This window comes from Hyla sarda, chromosome 8 (genome assembly GCF_029499605.1).
Source record: "Hyla sarda isolate aHylSar1 chromosome 8, aHylSar1.hap1, whole genome shotgun sequence".
In the NCBI taxonomy this organism is placed as follows: domain Eukaryota; kingdom Metazoa; phylum Chordata; class Amphibia; order Anura; family Hylidae; genus Hyla; species Hyla sarda.
In genome coordinates this window covers 216,464,978-216,488,755 of record NC_079196.1, presented here as the reverse complement: position 1 = coordinate 216,488,755, position 23,778 = coordinate 216,464,978, and the positions used below count along the sequence as shown (strand labels likewise).

The following is a 23,778-nucleotide window of genomic DNA, read 5'->3' as shown; positions in this document are numbered from 1 at the left end:
ACATTTTTTTAAGCAATAATTGACAGACGTAAAAAACTGTATTCATTCTACGCGTTTTTAACACTTCACGGGGTCGCCTCATTCTTCTCCGCGAGCACAGGAGACGTTATATGTTAGTTAAACGGACAGGCAGTGTAACGGACAGCCGCGAGTGCTTAGGTCTTTCAGTTAATTGTTGCGTCACACCTATGCCCCGCCCACTAGTGTGATTGACAGGCGTTTTGGCCAATCGCAGCCAGGATCCCCCTCAGACTGGGCCTGTCACAGCGGCGCAGCGAGAGTCGGCGTCCGGTTGTGCGGAGGAGACTGTGGATGGAAGCGGCCGCCTGACTGAGTGACTGAACCCCCGGCCATGCCCGTCTCCAGCCCCGGGTGAGCCATGTCCTCCAGCGGTTATACCGACCTGCGGGAGAAGCTGCAGTCACTGTCCCGGGATCCCCCCCCTCAGCAGCCGCTGCCTCCTGCTATGAAGAAACGGAAGCAGCCGGCGTCCGATACGGAGGAGGAGGGGGCGGTGTCCGACACGGAGGAGGAGGAGGCCCGCAAGGTGCGCTCCGGGGTCCGCCAGATGCGGCTCTTCTCCCCGGAGGAGTGTTCCCACATCGAGGCCAAGATAGACGAGGTGGTGTCCCGGGCCGAGAAGGGTCTGTACCGGGAGCACACGGTGGACCGGGCGCCCCTGCGCAACAAGTACTTCTTCGGGGAAGGCTACACGTACGGGGCGCAGCTGCAGAAGCGAGGCCCGGGCCAGGAGCGGCTCTACCCGAAGGGCGAAGTGGACGAGATCCCGGGCTGGGTGCACGAGCTGGTGATCCGCCGCCTGGTGGAGGCGCGCGTCATCCCGGACGGCTTCGTCAACAGCGCGGTCATCAACGACTACCAGCCGGGCGGCTGCATCGTCTCCCACGTGGACCCCATCCACATCTTCGAGCGGCCGATCGTGTCCGTGTCCTTCTTCAGCGACTCCGCGCTCTGCTTCGGCTGCAAGTTCCAGTTCAAGCCCATCCGGGTGTCCGAGCCCGTGCTCTTCCTGCCGGTCCGCCGGGGCAGCGTCACCGTGCTCAGGTAGGTGATCAATCAACGGGACTTGTAGTCCTCCTCACTGTCTGCCTCCAGCTGGTGCAGAACTACAACTCCCAGCATGTCCTAACAGAATAGTGTGACTGCTGAATGTTTAAAATTAAATTACATTCACTGATGGCTAGCAGAGATCTTGATAGAGCAGTGGTCTTCAACCTGTGGACCTCCAGATGTTGCAAAACTACAACTCCCAGCCAACCCGGACAGCCAACTGGAGTTGTAGTTTTGCAACATCTGGAGGTCCACAGGTTGAAGACCACTGTGATAGAAACTGAAGTTGTGGGAATTGCCATATGGCAGCATTTCCCAACCAGTGTGCCTCCAGCTGTTGCAAAACTACAGCTTCCTGCATGCCCGGACAGCCGTTGACCCTTGTAGTCCACCACCCCCATATCTCTGTCTCTCGTGCACACATGCTGGGCCTTGTAGTCACCCCCCCCATCTCTCACACACACACAGATGCTGGGCCTTGTAGTCCCCCCCCCCCCCCCCCCCCCCCCCCATCTCTCACGCACACACAGATGCTGGGCCTTGTAGTCCACCCTTTACCCCCCACTGGCAAATTCCTATCTTAGCTTCTTGTGCCTTGAAGTCGTCCTGCACCAGCCGGGGCTGCTGGGCCTTGTGATTCCCCTCCCCCCAGTTGCTGGGCCATGTAGTCCTTCACTGGATGTATCCTGGGGTCCATTCCCCCTGCTTGCTGGGCCTTGTAGTCCTTCACTGGATGTATCCTGGGGTCCATTCCCCCTGCTCGCTGGGCCTTGTAGTCCTTCACTGGATGTGTCCTGGGGTCCATTCCCCTTGCTGACTGGGCCTTGTAGTCCTTCACTGGATGTGTCCTGGGTTTCATTCCCACTGCTCTCTGGGCCTTGTAGTCCTTCACTGGATGTGTCCTTTGGTCCATTCCCTTTGCTTGCTGGGCCTTGTAGTCCTACACTGGATGTATCCTGGGTCCCATTCCCCCTGCTCGCTGGGCCTTGTAGTCCTTCACTGGATGTATTCTGGGGTCCATTTCCCCCTGCTGGCTGGGACTTGTAGTCCATCTTATCAGATGGCTTATTGAGAATTAGAAAACACAGATACTTTCTTACAGAAACAGCGCCACCTCTGTCCTCAGGTTGTATATGGTATTTCAGCTCAGTTCCATTGAAATGAATGCAGCAGAGATGTTAATACCAAACACAACGGGTGTGGTGATGTTTTTCTAATTCTGGATAAACCCCCCCCCCCCCCCCCCCCTCTACTTGCTGGGCCTTGTGGTCCATCTTCCCCATCTCCCTCACTGGTGGCTTATTAGCTCAGTGTGCTGGGATTTGTTCTCCTTCTTACTGGCCTTGCTGGGCCTTGTGGTCCATCTCCCCTTACACACATCTATCCCCTTTTCTTCTTGGCTGGGACGTGTGATTCGTCCCACGTCACACACTTTTTTTTTTTTCCCCTTTCTTACTGCTGGGCCTTGTAGTCCATCCTCACACCCCGCACTTTCCTTGCACACCCCTCCCCTTCCTTGTCGTCCTGACTTCTTAGACCTTGTTCACACAAGTTCCTTCGAATGGGTTTATTTCAGATGGTCGGTTGTAGAAATCTCCGCAACCAATCTACATCCGGGGGGGCCCTGGAATCTCCCAGCTCCGATCACATAATGATTGATTGTGTTCACATTATAAATAAGGCCGCGCTCACTGATACATAGTGACCAATGAGATGCTGCAGGGAGTTGATCAATGGCGCTCGTGTCACTTATGTAACATTCGTAGCGGTAGAAGTGTCTGGGTCGTTCCCTTTAAAGACAGATCAGTGTTTCCCAACCAGGGTGCCTCCAGCTGTTGCAAAACTACAACTCCCAGCATGCCCGGACAGCCAACGGCTGTCCGGGCATGCTGGGAGTTGTAGTTTTGCAACAGCTGGAGGCACCCTGGTTAGGAAACGTTAACATATACAATCCCCAGCCCCTATAACTGAAGCTGAACCCCTAGTGTTATAGTAATATATCATGAGGGTCCCCAACTGCCTCCCATCCTGAACCCCTCTATTACAGGGACAATCTATGGGGGCCTTAAAGGGGTACTCCGCCGGAAAACATTATTTTTTTTCTAATCAACTGGTGCCAGAATGTTAAACAGATTTGTAAATTACTTCTATTTAAAAATCTTAATCCTTCCAGTACTTATCAGCTGCTGTATACTACAGAGGAAGTTGTGTAGTTCTTTCCAGTCTGACCACAGTGCACTGTCCAGAGTAGAAGCAAATCCCCATAGCAAACTTCTCCTGCTCTGGACAGTTCCTGACACTGACAGAGGTGTCAGCAGGGAGCACTGTGGTCAGACTGGAAAGAACTACACAACTTCCTCTGTAGTATGCAGCAGCTGATTAGTACTGGAAGAATTAAGATTTTTACATAGAAGTAGATTACAAATCTGTTTAACTTTCTGGCACCAGTTGATTTAACAAAAAATAAAGCTTTCCACCGGAGTACCCCTTTAAACATCTGATGCCGCCATCTAAATCCAGCTCTGACATTAGATCGGAGGTTTCTGACCTGTAGTTTTATAACAGGCAGAGAACAATTATCTCGAGCGTGTCCTGACAGCGTTATGTCATCAGATCCCGTAAACCACGGTGAGCGGAGATGAAAACACATGATGCCGCTCTACAGCTGTTTCATAACTACAACTCCCAGCATGCCCTGACAGCCAAAGGCTGACCTAGTTAGTTCTAAAGCGTGATGGGAGTAGTAATAGTTATTTAGCACCTAGCATGCATTTTCCCAACTGGCCTGCCTCCTGCTGTTGCAAAACTACAACTCCCAGCATGCCCGGACAGCCAGAGGCTGTCCGGGCAAGCTGGGAGTTGTAGTTTTGCAACAGCTGGAGGCACCCAGGTTAGGAACACTGGCAAAGATAGTGTTTTATAATAGGCCACCATATCATATAGACTTATGTCTACACCAGCGTTCAACAAACCGTGGGTCTGGGGCGGTTGCAAAACTACAACTCCCAGCATTCTGACAGCCGTTGGCTGTGGAATACGGGGAGTTGTCATTTGCAACAGCTGGAGGCATCCAGGTTGGGAAGCACTGCCATAGATAGTGCTGTATAATAGGCCACTATATCATACATAGAATTAGATGTCTACATCGGTGTTTAACAACCCGCAGCTCTCCGGCAGTCGCAAAACTACAACTCCCAGCATGCCCATGCTGGGAGTTGTAGTTTTGTAACAGCTGGAGGCACACTGTTTAGGGAGAGCACTGCTGTAGTGAATGACCCCCCACACTTGGTATCGACTCCTCTCCCCTGTTGATGCAGCTGACTTCATGTGACTTGTGGAAGTCTCCCGCTGTCGCAGGGGCAGCCAAGTGTTAGTTACTTGACCCTGTACCCCCAGTGTGTGGGGGCAGGGCGGGCACCATAATGGACGTTCCATGTGCAGGGTCCTTGCTGCGGCCAAGTGCTTATTTAGAGCTCCCTGAGAACGCGGCACCGGTGTCTACCCATGGAGGTGGTAGGTACGTGCAGAAGCCCTCCGGCATCTCCTGCCCGGGGACAAGGCCACCTACCTGGCAGGACATCTTCATAACCTGACAGGTGGCATTACTGATGACCTTATTAGCAGATCTGTAATCCAGGGTAAGCGGGCACAGCCATGAGCCTGTAATCCCAGATTATATCATATTTATTGTACCACAACCGCATCCTCCGCTTCCCCCCCACAGATCGGGTGGTGTATCCTGGGGGGTTCCCACAATTGGTCCATTCTTCCTGCTGTGCATTGTGGATCTGTATGGGATCTCCCTCCCCCCGCATCCAGGTGGCGTAACCCTGGCATCATTTTACATTGAAGCACAGTGGCAGCAAACGTGAAAGGGTTTAATGTAAAGACGAGGTTTGTTTCAATAATGGGGCAGGATCGTGCTATAGATAAGGGCAGTGGTCTCCAAACTGTGGACCTCCAGCTGTTGCAAAACTACAACGCTCAGCATGCCCCAACAGCTGCAGGTCCACAGTTTGGAGACCACTGGAATAGGGGGTTGGTGTCAATGACAGGACAGCCATGAATGTAGCCTTATACCATCATCCGTGCCAGTGTTTCCCAACCAGGGTGCCTCCAGCTGTTGCAAAACTACAACTCCCAGCATGCCCGGACAGCCGAAGGTTTATTTCAATAATGGGGCTGGATCACGCTATTGAAAAGGGCAGTGGTCTTTAACTGGGGACCTCCAGCAACAAACTATAACTTCCAGCATGCCCAAACAGCCAACAGCTGGAGGTCCACAATTTGGAGACCACTGGAAAAGGGGGTTGGGTCAATGACAGCCATGATGTAGCCTTATATACCATCATCCATGCCAGTGTTTCCCAACCAGGGTGCCTCCCGCTGTTGAAAAAATACAATTCCCAGCATGCCCGGACAGCCTGTGGCTGTCCGGGCATGCTGGGAATTGTAGTTTTGCAGCAGCGGGAGGCACCCTGGTTGGGAAACACTGCTCTATATTCTGTATCAAATCACCTCCATTATAGCTCCCTTTGGCTTGTGATCCAGCTTTCCATGGACTCCTCATTGGCAGGAGTGATACCCAGCTTTCCTAGATTCCTGAATATCACTCCTGCCAATGAGGAGTCCAGGGAAAGCTGGATCACAAGCCAAAGGGAGCTATAAAGGAGGTGATTTGATACAGAAAATAGAGCAGTGTTTCCCAACCAGGGTGCCTCCAGCTGTTGCAAAACTACAACTCACAGCATGTCCGGACACCGCTTCAGACCGCAAGACTATCATCCTTGATACCAAGCTTTCCTAGATTCCTGAATATCAAGGATGATAGTCTTGCGGTGTCCGGGCATGCTGTGAGTTGTAGTTTTGCAACAGCAGGAGGCACCCTGGTTGTGAACCATTCACATTCAGCCATATAGGGGATCTGCAGTGATCAAGTCTGGATGACGTAGAGCAGTATTCTCCAAACTGGACTTCCAAATGTTTGCAAAACTACAACTCCCAGCATGCCGTCAGAGTATGAGCACCTCCAGCAAGTTGTAGTCAAGGGTTGGAGACCACTGCCTCAAATGGAACAGACCCCCAGACAGGTAGTGAATGCATCGGTCGTGGCATGCTGGGGGCTGTAGTTCTGCAACAGCTGGAGGTCCACAGTTTTAAGACCTAGGTCATAGAGGTTTCCCCTCCACAGTCGCAATTCAGTTGTATGTGGCATTCGGGGTATTCGGAAAGCTGGGTATAACTGGAATGGTAATGGCTACTGTTAGTCGCGGTTTTATTTTGGGTCTCTTACAAGACGACCCTTTAGTGTTGGCGGATATGGTCTACGCTTAGTGGTGTTTATTGCTTTCTTGCTATGTGTATTTTTTTCCCCCGGGGGGCCCCAAGTTGCGGTGGTTTCCAATTCGGGAAGCCCTACTTACTCCTGTCCTCAGTGTCCGTAATAGGAAAATTGTAGGCGTGAAATAGGATCTTCAGCCTCAGTGCCAGCGTGCGGGAGCAGGTTATGGGTCTGCGCTGGTCTCTCGCCTGTGTCTATGGCGCAGCACAATGTTAGCGTGTATGACTAGTAACCTACATGCAGAACTGTTCCCCCGACTGATTTGTATCCTATTGAACACATAGGACTAGCAAAAAGAAAATGTCATATATATATATATATATATATATATATATATATATATATATATATATATATATATATATATATAGCAATGTATGTGCGATCCCTTCCATAGCCTATATGATAGGTTAGACCAGTGTTTCCCAACCAGGGTGTCTCCAGCTGTTGCAAAACTACAACTCCCAGCATGCCTGGATACATACAAGAATATAACTACTATAATACTGCTCCTGTTGTTCTAGAATATATCTACTATAATACTGCTCCTATATACAAGAATATAACTACTATAATACTGCCTCCTATATACAAGAATATAACTACTATAATACTGCCCCCTATATACAAGAATATAACTACTATAATACTGCCCCCTATATACAAGAATATAACTACTATGATACTTCTCCTATATACAAGAATATAACTACTATAATACTGCTCCTATATACAAGAATATAACTACTATAATACTGCTCCTATATACAAGAATATATCTACTATAATACTGCTCCTTTATACAAGAATATATCTACTATAATACTGCTCCTATATACAAGAATATAACTACTATAATACTGCTCCTATATACAAGAATATAACTACTATAATACTGTTCCTATATACAAGAATATAACTACTATAATACTGCTCCTATATACAAGAATATAACTACTATAATACTGCCTCCTATATACAAGAATATAACTACTATAATACTGCCTCCTATATACAAGAATATTACTACTATAATACTGCCTCCTATATACAAGAATATTACTACTATAATACTGCCTCCTATATACAAGAATATAACTACTATAATACTGCCTCCTATATACAAGAATATTACTACTATAATACTGCCTCCTATATACAAGAATATAACTACTATAATACTGCCTCCTATATACAAGAATATTACTACTATAATACTGCTCCTATATACAAGAATATAACTACTATAATACTGCTCCTATATACAAGAATATAACTACTATAATACTGCTCCTATATACAAGAATATAACTACTATAATACTGCCCCCTATATACAAGAATATAACTACTATAATACTGCTCCTATATACAAGAATATAACTACTATAATACTGCTCCTATATACAAGAATATAACTACTATAATACTGCTCCTATATACAAGAATATAACTACTATAATACTGTTCCTATATACAAGAATATAACTACTATAATACTGTTCCTATATACAAGAATATTACTACTATAATACTGCTCCTATATACAAGAATATAACTACTATAATACTGCCTCCTATATACAAGAATATAACTAATATAATACTACTCCTATATACAAGAATATAACTACTATAATACTACTCCTATATACAAGAATATAACTACTATAATACTGCCTCCTATATACAAGAATATAACTACTATAATACTGCCTCCTATATACAAGAATATTACTACTATAATACTGCCTCCTATATACAAGAATATAACTACTATAATACTGCCTCCTATATACAAGAATATTACTACTATAATACTGCTCCTATATACAAGAATATTACTACTATAATACTGCTCCTATATACAAGAATATAACTACTATAATACTGCTCCTATATACAAGAATATAACTACTATAATACTGCCCCCTATATACAAGAATATAACTACTATAATACTGCTCCTATATACAAGAATATAACTACTATAATACTGCTCCTATATACAAGAATATAACTACTATAATACTGCTCCTATATACAAGAATATAACTACTATAATACTGCTCCTATATACAAGAATATAACTACTATAATACTGCTCCTATATACAAGAATATAACTACTATAATACTGCTCCTATATACAAGAATATAACTACTATAATACTGCTCCTATATACAAGAATATAACTACTATAATACTGCTCCTATATACAAGAATATAACTACTATAATACTGTTCCTATATACAAGAATATAACTACTATAATACTGTTCCTATATACAAGAATATAACTACTATAATACTGTTCCTATATACAAGAATATTACTACTATAATACTGCTCCTATATACAAGAATATAACTACTATAATACTGCCTCCTATATACAAGAATATAACTAATATAATACTACTCCTATATACAAGAATATAACTACTATAATACTACTCCTATATACAAGAATATAACTACTATAATACGGCTCCTATATACAAGAATATAACTACTATAATACTGCCTCCTATATACAAGAATAGAACTACTATAATACTGCCTCCTATGTACAAGAATATAACTACTATAATACTGCTCCTATATACAAGAATATAACTACTATAATACTGCTCCTATATACAGGAATATACCTACTATAATACTGCTCCTATATACAAGAATATAACTACTATAATACTGCTCCTGTGTACAAGAATATAACTACTAGGGGTGTGAATCGCCAATAATTTGGCGATTCGATTCGAATCGCGATACCAGGGTGGCGATTCGATATATCGCAATATATCGCGATACTGTCATGTTGGCGATATATCACGATATATCGCGATATTCCCTATTAAAAGCTTGGGAAAACTTATTCTAGCTGAGAGACCGCGAGAGTTGTCCTGTGAGTGCGTACGTTTTCCTTCCTGTTTGTTCTGAGTCTGTAGTCTCGCGGTAGCAGCCTGCGAGTGGGACAGAGCTGATAACAGGTACACTGCCAACTAGTGGTCAGGAGTTTAAGTGTTATAAAAAAAAATAAGACAGACAAATAGGACTGTGACTCAGTGAGTGAAATACAGTAAATGTTAATTATAATAATTTATAAAAAAAATCGATTCTCAGAATTTTAAAATCGATTCAGTATCGCGGAACAAAAAATCGCGATAATCGTGCGAATCGATTTTTTCTTACATCCCTAATAACTACTATAATACTGCTCCTATGTACAAGAATATAACTATTATAATACTGCCCCTATATACAAGAATATAACTACTACTATAATACTGCCTCCTATATACAAGAATATAACTACTATAATACTGCCTCCTATATACAAGAATATAACTACTATAATACTGCTCCTATATACAAGAATATAACTACTATAATACTACTCCTATATACAAGACTATAACTACTATAATACTGCTCCTATATACAAGAATATAACTAATATAATACTGCTCCTATATACAAGAATATAACTACTATAATACTGCCTCCTATATACAAGAATATAACTACTATAATACTGCTCCTATATACAAGAATATAACTACTATAATACTGCTCCTATATACAAGAATATAACTACTATAATACTGCTCCTATATACAAGAATATAACGACTATAATACTGCTTCCTATATACAAGAATATAACTACTATAATACTGCTCCTATATACAAGAATATAACTACTATACTACTGCTCCTATATACAAGAATATAACTACTATAATACTGCTCCTATATACAAGAATATAACTACTATAATACTGCTCCTATATACAAGAATATATCTACTATAATACTGCCTCCTATATACAAGAATATAACTACTATAATACTGCCTCCTATGTACAAGAATATAACTACGATAATACTGCTCCTATATACAAGAATATAACTACTATAATACTGCCTCCTATGAACCTGGTTGTTCAGGTCAGCTCCACAGTGTTTCTGTACATTACTTTATAAACCTCTCCCATCCCGCTCCAGCGCAGTTTATAGCGGTAATATTGCTTTGTGTTACATGTGTTCCGCTATACGAGATGACAGTCCTGTCACGGTGGGTAGAACAGCAGATATCCATATCATCCTTTTCCGGTTGTGACTTGTGATGTGCTGTTATCCTGACACTGGGGACATTTTAGAAGTTTAACTCCTAAACATCCGCTATTACTGTGTTTCCCAACCAGGGTGCCTCCAGCTGTTGCAAAACTACAACTCCCAGCATGCCCGGACAGCCAACGGCTGTCCGGGCATGCTGGGAGTTGTAGTTTTGCAACAGCTGGAGGCACCCTGGTTGGGAAACACTGGGTTAGACAGCTGTAGTGTGGTTCTGACTCCATGTGGTTCTCTATATGAGCCTTTAGGGGTGTCATGTTCTGTGGGTGACATGTTGTGTTATTACAGGCTGTAATATGTACCGTATTTTCTACTGTCCCATTATCTCCATAAATCCACAGACACTGGCATGTATATAAATATAAATATATATATATATATATATATATATATATATATATATGTATATGTGTGTATATATATATATATATCTATCTCTACCCTCTACCCTCTAATCTCCACTTAGACCAAAACTGTCTGGTTTTGCCCACAATAATTACAGCGCAGCTATTGCTTCAATTGAGCTTAAAGGGGTACTCCGGTGGAAAACAAATGTGTACAGATCAACTGGTGCCAGAAAGTTATACAGATTATTAAATTACTTCTATATTAAAATCTTAATCCTTCCAGTACTTTTCAGCTGCTGTATGCTACAGAGTAAGTTGTATTTTTTATTTTTTTTTCCCTCTTCTTCTTGTCTGACCACAGTGCTCTCTGCTGACACCTCTGTCCATCTCAGGAACTGTCCAGAGCAGGAGAGGTTTGCTATGGGGATTTGCTTCTGCTCTGGACAGTTCCAGACATGGACAGAGGTGGCAGCACAGAGAACTGCGGTCAGACAGAAAAGAAATTCAAAAAGAAAAGAACTTCCTGTGGAGCATACAACAGCTAAGTACTGGAAGGATTAAAGGGGTACTCCCTTGGAAAACTCATATTTATACATACAACTTATATTTATACATATATATATATATATAAACTTATATTTATACATACAACTTATATTTATACATATATATAATATATATAATTTTTTTTTTTTTTTTTTTTTTTTTAACTGGTGCCAGAATGATTTAAACAGATTTGTAATTTACTTTTATAAAAAAAAAAATGTATCCTTACAGTACTTTTTAGGAGCTGTATACTACAGAGGAATTGCTTTTCTTTTTGCATTTCTCTTGTTACAAGCACAATCTCTGCTGTCCATTTTAGGAACTGTCCAGAGCAGCATATGTTTGCTATGGGGATTTGCTCCTGCTATGGGCAGTTCCTAAAATGGACAGCAGAGGTCAGCAGAGAGCACTGTGCACGGGACAGAAGAGAAATCCAAAAAGAAGAGTTTCCCCTGTAGTATACAGCTGCTAAAAAGAACTGGAAGAATTAAGAATTTTTAATAGAAGTAATTTACAAATCTGTTAAACTTTCTGGCACCAGTTGATTTGATAAAAAAAAATGTTAAAAAAAATTCACCGGAGTACCCCTTTAAGATTTTTAAATAGAAATAATTTACAAATTTCTCTCTCTTTCTGGCACCAGTTGATTTGATAAGATTTGTTTTCCAGCGGAGTACCCCTTTAAGGTACAAAAACTGAGCTGTTATGGGCAAAACCCAGACCATATTGTTGTGTTCTGTATACCGGCTATTGTTCTGTTGTTGCTCCTGACTGGCAGGAAGTGCAGGACGCCGCCGGTCATCGCGCTGATGACATTGATAATACAGTCTTGTACTACACAGCTGCAGCTTTGGCTCATTGTGTCACTTTTCTCTTGCAGTGGATACGCGGCTGACGAGATCACGCACTGCATCCGACCACAGGACATCAAGGAGCGGCGCGCCGTCGTGATACTTAGGAAGTAAGTGGGGAAGGGTTCTGTATACTGTAGTTAGTGGCAGCATTGGAAGAATCTTATTGGGGGGGGGGGGGTTACGACCACAGAATGTGAACATACATTTTAAGGCAGTGTTTCCCCCAATGAGGGTGCCTTCAGCTGTTGCAAAACTACAATTTCCAGCATGCCCGGGCATACTGGGAGTTGTAGTTTTGCAACAGCTGAAGGCACCCTCGCTGGGGAATCTGTTTAAAAGGGTTATGCAGCGCTGCTCTCTTGTGCCCAATCTGACATTACACATGGGGTTTTTTTCACATTTATTTTGCTTCTTGTGCTGAACAAAAAAGTAGCTTCACCCATCATTCTGCACCCAATACCCCATAATGAAAAAGTATAAGAATTATGGAGGCCACTGAGCTCTTGGGAGCTTTCAGTGTAGCAGAATATTGTTTCCTACCCCAGATCTGTGCCTCCACACAATCCTATCTGAGCTCTACAGGCAGTTCTTTCCCCCTCATGGCTTGGTGTTTGCTCTGATATATATTGTCAGCTGTGAGACCTTATATAGACAGGGCTGTCTCTGAGCTCTACAGGCAGTTCTTTCCTCCTCATGACTTGGTGTTTCCTCTGATATATATATTGTCAGCTGTGAGACCTTATATAGACAGGGCGGTGTCTTCCCAAATCTTGTCCAATCAGATGAATTTACATCTGAGAAACATGTCGAGAGAAATGGGAGGAGCCAGAGCTAAATATCATCACGTGTCATAGCAAAGGGTGTGAATACTTATGTCCATGCAAAAACTGGGAAAAATTGGAGTCATTTACTCAAAAGTAGCAAAAAATAATGACAGACCTTTATCAAGCGATTTAGTTACATTTTTTTACTAAAATTGTCGCACAAATGTCGCACCTTCGACTACGCGATTTTTCGTGCAACATTTTGACTGGAAAGCGAGGAAAGCAAGTTTTCCCCAACTTAACTACGTAGTAATTTTAAAATGGACTACGGGTATTCAGGTATTTATTAACTGCGACAGTCGCAACTGCGCAAAAAAAAAAGTCACAACAAGGTTAAAAATTGACTAAATTTACTCCAGCTCAAACATGGAGCAGAAAAAGAAGTAAAAAAAGAAAAAATTGCTTACGTGAAAGAAATTTAGCAACAGGCTGAAACCAGTTGATAAATAAGTCGCACATAAGCAAAAAAAAAGTAAAGAAAAAAAAGTGCTAAAAAAAGGAAAACCTAAGCAAACATTGATAAATGTCCCCCATTATGTTTATTAGTACATTCATAAAACACAGATTTCCACAAAAGTGGGGGGGAGAAAAGTGTTACACTAAACCCCGGTCTAAGGCTGCATTCACATCACGACTTCTCCATCCGACATGAGTACACGATTTTTATAACTTAAAATCGTATGAAATCGTATATAAAGTCTGATCCATTGACCTCCATTAAAAAATCGTATCAATCTAAGTTCCTATACTGTTGTAATATTTAGAGTGTCTCATTACTCTATGTGGAGTTCCTATTAGGTAGGCTCATCCTGCTGTTGTTCTATATTGTTTATTGTGTACTAATGCTTGTATACATTGTTATTGATGATTTTGTGGTGTTCTGTGAAATACTTCAAGATAAAACATTTTTTGAATAAAAAATAAATAAATCGGATCCATTACACACATCCGATTTGATCCGCATCCGATTTCACACGATTTTTGTTCGGGTCTGAAATCGGGGTTGACCATGATTTCAGACCTGAACAAAAATCGTGTGAAATCGGATGCGGATCAAATCGGATGTGTGTAATGGATCCAATTTTTTTAATGGAGGTCAATGGATCAGACTTTATATACGATTTCATACGATTTTAAGTTATAAAAATTGTGTAATCAGGTCGGATGGAGAAAGTGGAGAAATCGTGATGTGAATGCAGCCTAATACCTCGTAAACGTAGACTCTAATATAATTTCCATAACAGTGTGCAAATACCTGCTACAGAAATCATATCACAGGGAAAGATTTAGTTCATCAATACATACCGTATTTTTTGCCCTATAGGACGCACCGGCAAATAAGATGCGCCCAATTTTAAAGGTGCAAAATCTAGAAAAAAGATTCTGAACCCAACAGTGATCTTCAACCTGCGGACCTCCAGATGTTGCAAAACTCCGCCATATACACTACCTCCGCCATATATTATATTATATATTATATTATATATTAATTTATATAAAATATATATATAGCGGAGGTAGTGTCTAGAGGGGGGGAGTGTTAGAGAGATGGCTGTCCGGGTATGCTGGGAGTTGTAGTTTTACAACAGCTGGAGGCACCCTGGTTGGGAAACACTTCTGTATATCTGACTAGGAGGGCAATGATAAGGAAAGCAGGGGGTCACATGGTGACTGTTACCCAGAAGATCAGGGAGGGCAGGAATCTCCCCTCAGGTAGTGTGGTAAGGTTACACATCGTGCTGTGACTCCATCACCTGTCATCCTGACGCTCCTCTGCCGACACTTTCATAATCGGGAAGGATTACTCACCAATGATTATGTATGCAAATAAAAACTATATATATACTGTACTTTTTTCCCAGTGTGTGTATATAAAATATTTTTTTTTTGTATATGTGTATATATATGTATGTGTGTGTATATATATATATATATGTGTGTGTGTGTGTGTATATATATATGTGTGTGTGTGTGTATGTAATATATATATATATATATATATATATATATATATATATATATATATATATATATATATATATATATATATATATATATAAAATTATACACACATATAGATAGAGATATATATTTATTATAAACACAAACAAACAGCTCTCTGTTAACAGGCAGCTTAAAGGGGTACTCCACTGCCCCAGAGTCAAACACTTAGTTCTGAACGCTGGGTGTGGGCTGCAGGGGTGGTGAAGTCTCAGCCGCACCACCTCAATGCAAGTCTATGGGAGGGGGCGTGACAGACATCATGAGGGGGCGTGACAGACATCATGAGGGGGCGTGACAGACGACTTGAGGGGGCGTGACAGACGACTTGAGGGGGCGCGCCAGACATGCCCTCCCATAGCTTTGAATTGAGGGGGCGTGGTGTGACTTATTGAGGGTCATGGCCGTGACATCACGACCCCCGCAGCCCACACCCAGCGTTCAGAACTAAATGTTCTGGATGCTGGGGCAGTGGAGTTACCCTTTAATGGAGTTCTGTATATGAAGTCATTAAAAAGACAGAACAATGAAGAGCAGGAATGATATGACTCCTGACTGACTGGATATTGGGGGCAGAATAACCTTAGGGGGTCAATGTGTTGTCTCTAAGAAGCAATTAGAGGTGTGAGGGCCGGTCTTCTGGTGAATATAAATACACGAGGGCATTTAGTGTAATGAGCCACAGTTTGGGGGACACTGTTATGGGGCAGGGAAATGCTCAGAAAACCATTCTCCACTAGATTGAGGTCTAAACATGGCTCCAGGTGGTGACTAGAATAGTAATAAATTACCTATAAAAAGCATTTGGCTCCTTTTGTAGAATTGGAAACCAGAGATGCAAATTTTTATATTTTCATTACAGAACAAGAACAGAAGCTCCTCGGCTGGAAATAAAGTCCCTGAGCAGCGGCTATAACCCTGAGAGGTTATCCGGAAGTAACAGGCAGCATATCCTGAAACCAAAGCGGTCCCACCGCAAGGCCGACCCAGACGCAGCCCACCGGTAAGTGACCACCTGCACAAACGCTCATACAGTCACTTAATGCTTCCATAGAACTCCAAAGCTATATACAGCCTGGAATACGGCCCCTGTGGGAGTCCGTGGGGCCCGACTGTATGTGTGTAAGGCCGGGAGATTGTATCATGTGACCATTAAAATAGAGAACTCCACTCCCAGCTGTTGCAAAGCTACAACTCCCAGCATTCCCAGACAGCCAAAGGCTATCCAGGCATGCTGGGAGTAGTAATTTTGCAACAGCTGGAGGCACCCTGGTTGAGAAATCACTGCTATAAAAGCATAATCCACTCTGGTACACTATTATTGCAGTAAGATTTATACAATCAATCAAGCGGTTACTTGTTCGGGGTCTCCTGGAGGACCTAAAAATGTTGCCAGAATTGGTTTTTACCTCTCCTCCCAAAAATTTTTGTGGAAAAGTCCCATCTACCTCAAAAATGGGGATCAGTACAAACTACAAAATTGAGCTCTGTACACTGAAAAATAAAGTTTATATGAGGAATTTATATAAAGTAGTTGTGGTACATACGCCCATTTGGGTTAGCTGGATTTCTTATGTTGTTTTTGAATAAAAAAAATTAAATCACCCTGCTTTTCCCCCCAAAAGATAGTGAGGTGTATATGTGTGTATGTATAATATATATATATTTCAATAATAATTATAATATAATAATTATTATAATTTATAATATCATTATTATTAGCATCTATCTATATACATACACAGGCTGTGCGAGACGGCTGAAACGTCGCTTATCAGATGTTTAGTTGAATAAAGCCGTACACTATTTACTCGGAATTTGAGTGCTGCTGTTTCTTCATTGTATATACATACACAGAGATAGATATAGATAGATAGATATATATATCTATCTATATCTATGTGTGTGTATATATATATTATACCGTATTTATCGGCGTATAACACACATTTTTTAGGCACATTTTTTTAGCCTAAAGTCTACCTGCGTGTTATACGCCGATAAGCCGCTGCAGTTCAATCATTTAAAGCGGGCGCTTTAAATCAATGAACTGCAGCGCTTTTGTAGGTGCAGAGACCGCCAGCGCTGCCGGCTTCTCTGCCCCTGCCTGTCCTGGGGTCTAGAGCCCTGCTGCCGCCGCTTCTCTCCCTGCTATCGGCGCCGCTGCCCCTTCTCTCCCCCTGATAGCCAGGGGGAGAGAAGCAGCGCCAACACGGGAAGAGAAGGGGCAGCGGCACCCATTGCCAGCGCTGATTCTTCGTTGCCTCCCCCATCCCTGGTTGTATAATTACCTGTTGCCGGGGTCGGGTCCGCGCTGCTTCAGGCCTCCGGTTTGGCGTCCCCTGCATTGTTGCTATGCACTGCGAGACGCAATGACGAGTGACGTCACTTGTCATTGCGCCGTGCATCGCATAGCAACGACGCAGGGGACGCCACACCGGAGGCCTGAAGCAGCGCGGACCCGACCCCGGCAACAGGTAATTATACAACCAGGGATGGGGGAGGCAACGGGGAATCTGCACTGGCAATGGGTGCCGCTGCCCCTTCTCTCCCCCTGGCTATCGGTGCTGGCAATGGGGCAGCAGCACCGATAGCCAGGGGGAGAGAAGCGGCGGTAGCAGGGCTCTAGACCCCAGGACAGGCAGAGGGAGAGAAGCCGGCAGTGACGGCCTCTCTCCCCCTGCCTTTCCTGGGGGCTTCTGCGGGGTCAAAATCAGTGTATCGGGGTATACACATATATGCGCGCGCGCGCGCGCGCACACACGCACCCTCATTTTACCAAGGATATTGGGTAAAAAACTTATTTTTACCCAAATATCCTTGGTAAAATGAGGGTGTGTGGTATTCCCCGATAAATACGGTATATATTATATAATATAGTGTGTGTGTAGTTGTTTATATAAATTCCCCCATAGTAAAAATGTGAATATAAATTGTGTGTGTGTATATATGTATATGTGTGTGTATGTATATATTTATATTTTGTCTGTGTATGTATATATATATATATTTGTGTGTGTGTGTGTGTGTGTGTATATGTATATGTATATATGTGTATATATGTATGTGTGTGTGTGTATAAATATATATATATATATATATGTATATATGTGTGTGTGTGTGTATATATATATATATGTGTATATATGTGTGTGTGTGTATATATATATATGTATATGTGTGTGTATATATTTATATTTTGTGTGTGTGTATATGTATATGTGTGTATGTATATATTTATATATTGTGTGTGTGTGTATATGTGTGTATAGATATAGAGATTTATCAAAACCTGTGGAGAGAGAAAGTTGCCCATAGCAACCAATCAGATCGCTTCTTTCATTCTTAACAAGGCCTGTGAAAAATGAAAGAAAAGATCTGATTGGTTGCTATGGGCAACTTTATCTCTCCACAGGTTTTGATAAATCTCCCCCATTTTACCATGACGGGTAGGTGATCCTTCCACTGAACTACCGACAACGGGCAGAATTACTGAGTTGCTCTGAACACTTTAAATAGCTGACACAGGCAACTAGCTGCAGCCCGTGGGATGTGGAATCAACAGGATAAGATAATAATTAATAATAAAAATAAAATACTAAAAATATATAATTAATTATCAAAATTATAATAAAAATAAATATGAAAATAGAATAACTTGCCAGATGTATTATCTTTGATTTTTCAAAAATTTGGTCAGATATTGTCTGTGTTCTGAAAGATAAATTTAGCCCGTTCTTTGGGGATTGATCTCTCATGATGATGATGATTTTAGTGCGATTTGCTATACAGGAGTGTGAGAAAGCTGGGTGACCACTCTGGCGGTCGCCATAATTGGAGATGAGCGAACTTACAGTAAATTCGATTCGTCAGAAATTTCTCGGCTCGGCAGTTGATGACTTTTCCTGCATAAATTAGTTCAGCTTTCCGGTGCTCCGGTGGACTGGAAAAGGTGGATACAGTCCTAGGAAAGAGTCTCCTAGGACTGTATCCACCTTTTCCAGCCCACGGGAGCACCTGAAAGCAGAACTAATTTATGCAGGGAAAAGTCATCAACTGCCGAGCCGAGAAGTTTGTGACGAATCGAATTTACTGTAAGTTTGCTCATCTCTAGCCATAATGTATGTGTAAACCTGGATTCATAGGCTGTAATGCCGGGTTTCCCCAACTAGTGTACCTCCAGCTGTCGCAAAACTACAACTCTCAGCATGCCCGGACAGCCTTCGGCTGTCCGGGCATGCTGGGAGTTGTAGTTTTGCAACAGCTGTTGGGAAACACCGATGTAATGTATGATCTGTGCCTCTGATCTGACCCCCTTCCTACCTCTTTTACCTCCACAGACCTCGCATTCTGGAAATGGACAAAGAGGAGAACAGAAGGTCTGTGCTTTTACCAAAACCGAGCAGACGAAGCAACTTCAGCTCTGAGAACTATTGGCGGAGGCCTTATGATTATGTGGACAACTATACAGACACGGGAGAGGACGAGGACAGCCCAGTCCGCAAAGTAAAAATGAGGCGACACTGAGAGCTCTTCCAGGACTCTGCTCCCCCCTCCCCCCGCTCGGTGGATTGTGGAACTAAATAATATATATATAATTTTTTTTGTTTTTTGTTTTTCCCCTCCACCACCAACACGGCTGCACTGGAAAAGCCCAGTCCTGTCTCTTCTAAGTCAATGCAACGTGCCCTGGATCCGGTCTCTGTCACTGTCTGGCTTATTTTTCCTTTCATATATATTTCGGTCAGGAGTGTTCATGCCAGCAGTGCTCCCCCCCCCACGAGGCCGCCCCAGGCCTGGCGTCACCCCTGGCGTGGTGGCCAGAAGGAGAGGATCTCCCCCCTGTGTAGTGCAGACCACCCACACCTGAAGCTTGCGGGAAAGGGACGGTTTGGTTGACATTTCAATAGTTTCTTTAGCACAGTTTTTCTATTTTATTTTATTTTTTTATTTTTTGACCCCCCCCCCCCCCGAATCTAGGAGAGAAAAGTATACGAAGAAGAGTCACAGATCGCGATGAGGCGCCAGCCCAGCCGGTGCTTGCACCGTCCTCCTCCAGGGGGCAGTGGCGGCCGACATGTCTCTCTTTTTCTCTCTTCCATTCTTATAATTATTATTATTATTATTATTATTATTCTAATAATAATAAATAAAAAAAATTGTTAGGATTTGTCTTGTGTTTATTCAGATGATTAAATGTTACAGAGAAATCCAGATGTTTTATTTCTAGCGATATAAGCACTAATAATAATAAAGTATAAAAGCAGATTTCTTTTTATTCTGTACTCCTCCGGTCGTCTGTAAATTATCCCATTAAATTCTGTTTTTGCTGAAACGGTTAAGAGATCCTGTTTGTAAACCCCCCCCCAATGTGTAAGTTATGTATGTCCTTGGTTTGGTAGAAGCTAGATCAGTGGTCTCCAAACTGTGGACCTCCAGCTGCTGCAAAACTACAACTCCCAGCATGCCCGGACAGCCGTTGGCTGTCCGGGCATGCTGGGGGTTGTAGCTTTGCAACAGCTGGAGGCGCACTGGTTGGGAAACGCTGAGCTAGCTGCTACAAAACTATAACTCTTATCAGGCTCTTGACCTAACTTGATTAACCATAGGTTGCTTGGGCATGCTGGGAGTTGTAGTTTTGCAGCAGCTGCAGGCACACTGGTTGGGAGACACTGAGTTAGGAAATGTTCCGTGCGAAATCCCGCAGAAATATATTGCCCATTAACTTTAATAGGGTTCTGCTGCCCCATTCACACAGCGGAATTCTTGTAGCGGCAAATCCGTAAAATTTAAAAACCTTCCTATTTTGCGGAATTCCACTAAAGACAAAAGGGGCTTTGAATTTCAACAGAATTCTGTGTTTTATGAACACAGAATTCCGAATAAATTCAGCAAATTCCGTTCATTAAAGGGATATTTCATGAATAAACTTTGTTTTCATATCAACTGGCTCCAGAAAGTTAAACAGATTTGTAAAGTACTTCTATAAAAAAAAAAAAAAAATCATAATCCTTCCAGTACTTATCAGCTGCTGAAGTTGAGTTATTTTCTGTCTGACCACAGTGCTCTCTGCTGACACCTCTGTCCATGTCAGGAACTGTCACGGGCAGGAGAGGTTTACTATGGGGATTTGCTGCTACTCTGGACAGTTCCTTAGACAGACAGAGGTGTCAGCAGAGAGCGCTGTTGTCAGAAAGAAAATAACTCCACTTCAGCAGCTAAGTACTAGAAGGATTAAGATTTTTTTAATAGAAGTAATTTACAAATTTCCAATTCACTTTCTGGAGCCAGTTGATAGTCATGGCCGTAAATGTTGGCACCCCTGAAGTATTTCTCACAGGAAAGCATTGCAGTAACATGTTTTGCTATACACGTTTATTCCCTTTGTGTGTATTGGAACTAAACCAAAAAAAAGAGGGGAAAAAGCAAATTGTACATAAGGTCACCAAACTCCAAAATTATTGGCATCCTTAACTCAATATTTGGTTGCACACCCTTTCGAAAAAATAACTGAGATCAGTCGCTTCCTATAACCATCAATAAGCTTCTTACACCTCTCAGCCGGAATGTTGGACCACTCTTCCTTAACAAACTGCTCCAGGTCTCTTATTGGAAGGCGCCTTTTCCCAACAGCAATTTTAGGATCTCTCCACAGGTGATCAATGGGATTTAGATCTGGACTCATTGCTGCCACTTCAGAACTCTCCAGCGCTTTGTTGTCATCCATTTCTGGGGCTTTTTGACGTATGTTTGGGGTCATTATCCTGCTGGAAGACCCAAGATCTTGGAAGCAAACCCAGCTTTCTGACACTGGGCTGTACAGTGCGACCCAAAATCCATTGGTAATCCTCAGATTTCATGATGTCTTGTACACATTCAAGGCCCCCAGTGCCAGAGGCAGCAAAACAACCAAAAACATCACTGACCTCCACCATATGTCACTGTAGGTTCTGTGTTCTCTTCTTTGTAGGCCTCATTACATTTTCAGTAAACAGTAGAATGATGTGCTTTACCAAAATTACTCAATTGCATTTTCAGCAGTGGGGTCCTCCTGGGTCTCCTCCATAGTGGGGTCCTCCTGGGTCTCCTCCATAGTGGGGTCCTCCTGGGTCTCCTCCATAGTGGGGTCCTCCTGGGTCTCCTCCATAGTGGGGTCCTCCTGGGTCTCCTCCATAGTGGGGTCCTCCAGGGTCTCCTCCATAGCGTTTCTTTTCATTTAAATGTCGACGGATAGTTTGCGCTGACACTGATGCTCCCTGAGCCTGCAGGACAGCTTGAATATCTTTGGAACTTGTTTGGGGCTGCTTATCCACCTTCCGGACTATCCTACGTTGACACCTTTCATCAATGTTTCTCTTCCGTCCACGCCCAGGGAGATTGGCTACATTGCCATCGGTTGACAACTTCTTGATAATGTTGCGCACTGTGGACAAAGACAAATCTAGATCTCTGGAGATGGACTTGTAACCTTGAGATTGTTGATATTTTTCCCCAATTTTGGTTCTCAAGTCCTCAGACAGTTCTCTTCTCCTCTTTCTGTTGTCCATGCTTAGTGTGGCACACGCAGACACACAATGCAAAGACTAAGTGAACTTCTCTCCTTTTTATCTGCTTTTATGTGTGATTTTTATATTGCCCACACCTGTTACTTGCCCCCAGGTGAGTGTAAAGGAGCATCACATGCTTGAAACAATCTTATGTATTCACAATTTTGAAAGGGTGACAATAATTTTTTTTATCACAAAAGGAATAAATGTGTATAGCAAACGTGTTACTGCAATCCTTTTCTGTGAGAAATACTTAATTATCTTGAAAAATTTTAGGGGTGCCAATATGACTGTGTGTATGTATATATGTGTGTGTATATATATGGAATACCCCTTTTAAACTTTACTGTACGGAATTGGCGTGGAATTTTGCCATATAGACATAATCTTAAATGGGTTATCCAGGAATATAGAAGCAGAGCAAACAGCACCACAGCTGTCCTCAGGTTGTGTGCGGTATTACAACTTGGCTCCATTCACGTCAATAGAACTGAGCTGCAATACCACACACTACCTGAGGACAGGGGTAGTGCTGTTATCTGAAGAAATCAGCTCCTGGATAACCCCTTTAGTCGACCGGCTTTGTACCTCATTGTAACCAAACAACCAGTCATTATAAATGGGTTGTCAGACTTTGTACCTAGCAACCAATTCCAGTTTTTCCAAGTGCATACTTGACATGACTTGAATCCAGAGCGGTGTTTCCTAGCCTGTTGAAAAACAACTCCCAACATGTAATGTGAGCCATGGCATGCTGGGAGTTGTAGTTTTGCAACAGCTGATAAGCCACAGTTAAAGGGGTACTCTGGTGGAAAACTTATAATTTTTTTTATTTTTTAAAATCAACTGGTGCAAGAAAGTTAAACAGATTTGTAAATTACTTCTATTAAAAAAAATCTTAATCCTTCCAGTACTTATTAACGTCTGTATACTACAGAGGAAATTATTTTTCTTTTTGGATTTATTTTCTGTCTGACCACAGTGCTCTCTGCTGACACCTCTGTCCATGTCAGGAACTGTCCAGAGCAGGAGAAAATCCCCATAGCAAACATACTTCTCTGGACAGTTCCTAAAATGGACAGCAGAGGTCAGCAGAGAGCACTGTGGT

At 42.5% G+C, this 23,778-nt stretch overlaps 1 protein-coding gene across 1 annotated transcript; it reads left to right on the top strand.

Annotated features, from left to right (window-relative positions):
* The first annotated feature begins 240 nt into the window (after nucleotides 1–240).
* On the top strand, nucleotides 241–20,263 carry ALKBH5 (alkB homolog 5, RNA demethylase). Its single transcript, XM_056535572.1, has 4 exons — nucleotides 241–1,065; nucleotides 12,325–12,405; nucleotides 15,986–16,126; nucleotides 19,464–20,263. Exons 1-4 carry the CDS (start codon nucleotides 380–382, stop codon nucleotides 19,648–19,650), a joined length of 1,095 nt encoding a protein of 364 aa, XP_056391547.1. The 5' UTR covers nucleotides 241–379; the 3' UTR covers nucleotides 19,651–20,263.
* The last annotated feature ends 3,515 nt before the right edge of the window (nucleotides 20,264–23,778 follow it).